The sequence below is a fragment of the Rhagoletis pomonella genome, unplaced genomic scaffold (assembly GCF_013731165.1).
Source record: "Rhagoletis pomonella isolate Grant_MI unplaced genomic scaffold, Rhpom_1.0 Rhpom_scaffold_17213, whole genome shotgun sequence".
Taxonomy (NCBI): Eukaryota; Metazoa; Arthropoda; class Insecta; order Diptera; family Tephritidae; genus Rhagoletis; species Rhagoletis pomonella.
The window spans coordinates 1-3163 of record NW_023475739.1 but is presented as its reverse complement, the minus strand read 5'-3'; the positions used below and the strand labels follow the sequence as shown (position 1 = coordinate 3163).

At 43.4% G+C, this 3163-nt stretch overlaps 1 protein-coding gene across 1 annotated transcript; it reads left to right on the top strand.

Annotated features, from left to right (window-relative positions):
- Positions 1-436: 436 nt before the first annotated feature.
- LOC118757382 lies at positions 437-1204 on the top strand (the record flags this gene model as incomplete). The annotated part of the gene is made up of 1 exon (XM_036492098.1): positions 437-1204. A coding segment is annotated over exon 1 (768 nt), but the record flags the coding sequence as incomplete, so codon positions are not given.
- Positions 1205-3163: the final 1959 nt, after the last annotated feature.

The window sequence follows — 3163 nt, the reverse complement described above, 5'->3', positions numbered from 1 at the left end:
AACAATATTCATCGTTTATCAAGGAGTACCTTGATTTGAATCACATGTCAGTCGTTGACGCTATACCAAGCAAAGTTCCTATAAATTTTTTGCCGCATCATTGCGTTTTAAAGGCCGATAGCACAACAACAAAACTGCGTGTGGTGTTTGATGGCTCGGCGCCCACTAGCACTGGACGTTCGCTGAACTCGATCCTGATGAAAGGACCAACCATTCAACAACAACTTTTTGATATTTTGCTCAGATTTCGTACATTTAAAATTGCTCTTACAGCAGACATTTGTAAAATGTATCGCTGTGTAAGAATGTCTTATCCAGATAACTTTCTTCAATGCATAATATTGAGACACAGCCCTAATGAAGAGTTCCGTATTTTTAAATTAGATACCGTCACCTACGGAACAAAGTCTGCCTCTTTTTTTTATCGATTCGATCGATGCAGCAACTTGCCCAGGACGAAGCGCACCTCTATCCGGTTGGCGCTGAAACAATAAAACATGCATTCTATGTTGATGATATGATATCCGGCGCCGACTCGGTGGACGAAGCCAAGGTTATGCTAAATCAGACGAGGAAGTTGCTTTCTCTTGGAAACTTTCATTTGAGAAAATGGTGCTCAAACGATAATCGCATTTTGACTGATATAGCAGCTAATGACAAACAGGAATTCCTAAAGTTCGATGATGATACACACATAACAAAGGCACTTGGATTGGTTTGGGACCCCAGTTTGGACGTTTTTATATTTTCATTTTCGCCTTTTGCAACGCCGGCCAAGGTAACTAAGCATACTATTCTTTCAGCCATTGCTAGACTGTATGACCCGCTTGGTTTGATCGGACCTGTGGTGGCCAAGGCCAAAATATTCCTGCAGCAGTTGTGGAAGGAGAAGCTACATTGGGATGAAAGCCCATCGCAGGCAATACAATTGGAATGGCTGGAAATGTGCAGTCAATATAAGCTAGTTGCACATTTTAGTTTCGACCGATACCTGCTAATGCCCGAAGCTGACCTACAGATGCATGCCTTTTGTGATGCAAGTGTTGCTGCTTATGGGGCCTGCATATATATACGAGCTGAAAGAGAAGGATACATTCAGACCAATCTGCTTTGTTCCAAATCGCGCGTTGCCCCGCTTAAAATTCTTACGGTACCAAGGCTTGAGCTGTCTGGGGCATTGCTGCTAGCCGAATTGGTCTCCAAGGTAATCAATTCCATGCATTTCAAAGGCAGGATATTTTGCTGGTCGGACTCCACAATAGTACTGTCGTGGTTGCGTAACGAGCCAGCCAACTTCAACGTTTTTGTCGCTAATCGCATTCACGCAATTCAAACCGTAACTAAAGGAATGGCCTGGAGCTACGTTCCAACTGAGTCCAACCCAGCAGACATTATTTCAAGAGGAGTTAGTCCGAAGGAGCTGTTGAACATGGACTTATGAAAATACGGACCATCTTTTCTTGCCAGCAGTCAACATAACTGGCCGAAATCTCCTCTTCTACCAATAAATGGCTGCCCCGGAAAGTCGAAAGCGTGCTGTTGTATTTGTTACCACAGTAGACATTTCATTAAACTGCAAATTTGTTAATTCTTTTGTTCGCTTACAGAGAGTATATGCCTACGTTTATCGATTTTCTCGACCAGCTGTAAGGAGATGTTCTGGATTCCTCACCACCATGGAATTACAAGAAGGAACCTTTTTGCTTATTCGCATGATACAGAAAACACATCTTCGAGACGAGTACAAAGCACTCGAAGCTAGAGAGGTGGTAAAGACTTCATCTGAAATTCGTTCTCTTAACCCGTTCCTCGACGAGCGTGGATTGCTTCGAGTCAGCGGAAGACTTCAAAATTCGGATTTGGAGTTTTCATCGAAACACCCAATTATTCTGCCAAAACGTCACCCGGTGACTGACGCAATCATCAGCAGTTTTCATAGAAAACTGTTACACGCTGGACCACAATCGCTATTGGCATCCATTCGTCTGCAATACTGGCCTGTGGGCGGTCGCAAAACCGTGAATCGAGTCATCAACAAATGCATACGTTGTTTTCACGTCAAACCTAAACTAATGGAACACTTAATGGGAAACTTACCATCTGAAAGAGTTCAATGCAATCGAGCATTCCTAATTACCGGAGTAGACTTTTGTGGACCATTTTTTTACAACTCGAACGTTAGAAACCGACCTCCAGGTAAATGCTACGTTTGCATATTTATTTGCTTCGTAACCAAGGCGGTTCATTTGGAGCTGGTGAAAGATTTGGCAACCTCTTCCTTTCTCGCAGCCCTAAATAGATTCATTTGTGTGCGTGGTAGACCGCAAACCATATGGTCGGACAATGCCACTAACTTCGTTGGTGCAAAGAATGAATTATTGGAGCTGAGGAACTTATTTTTGAGTCAACAGCATTTGAAAGTAGCTCACGAGCAGTGCGCAAATGATGGGATTGATTGGAAGTTGATACCCCCTCGCTCCCCTCACTTCGGTGGCTTATGGGAAGCCGCAGTAAAAATGGCCAAATATCATTTTCACCGAGTTGTTGGCCTTTCAACGCTAAATTTTGAAGAGCTACGCACACTTGTGTGTCAAATTTCTGCCATTGTAAATTCTAGACCTTTATGTCCCATTACAGAGAGTCCTGGCGACCTAGAGGTATTGACTCCGGCACACTTCCTTATCGGCGCCTCCATCTCTTCAATAGTGGAACCTGAGATAACCGAGCTCAACATAAATCGACTCAGCAGATGGCAGCGCATATGCTACATGCAACAGCAATTCTGGAAGAAATGGCATGCCGAATATTTGACACTTCTTCATCAACGCCAGAAATGGTATTCGCCGTCATCAAACTTAAAGCCTGGAGACGTTGTCTTGATCAAGGATGAGAACAATCCCCCACTAAGGTGGCCGCTTGCCAGAGTTATCGAAACCATCAGAGGAAAGGATCAGGTGGTACGAGTGGCCGTTCTGAAGACTGCAAGTGGCATATACAAACGGGCTGTGGCAAAGCTGTGTCTTCTACCCATTGACGACAATATTTTGAAAGCCTGAGTCTTTCAACGGGCGGAGTATGTTTAATATTAGATACATTGTATCGCACATGCATATCTGTGTAGTATAATTATCTAAATTGTTATTACCTTCCTATTATTTACCAT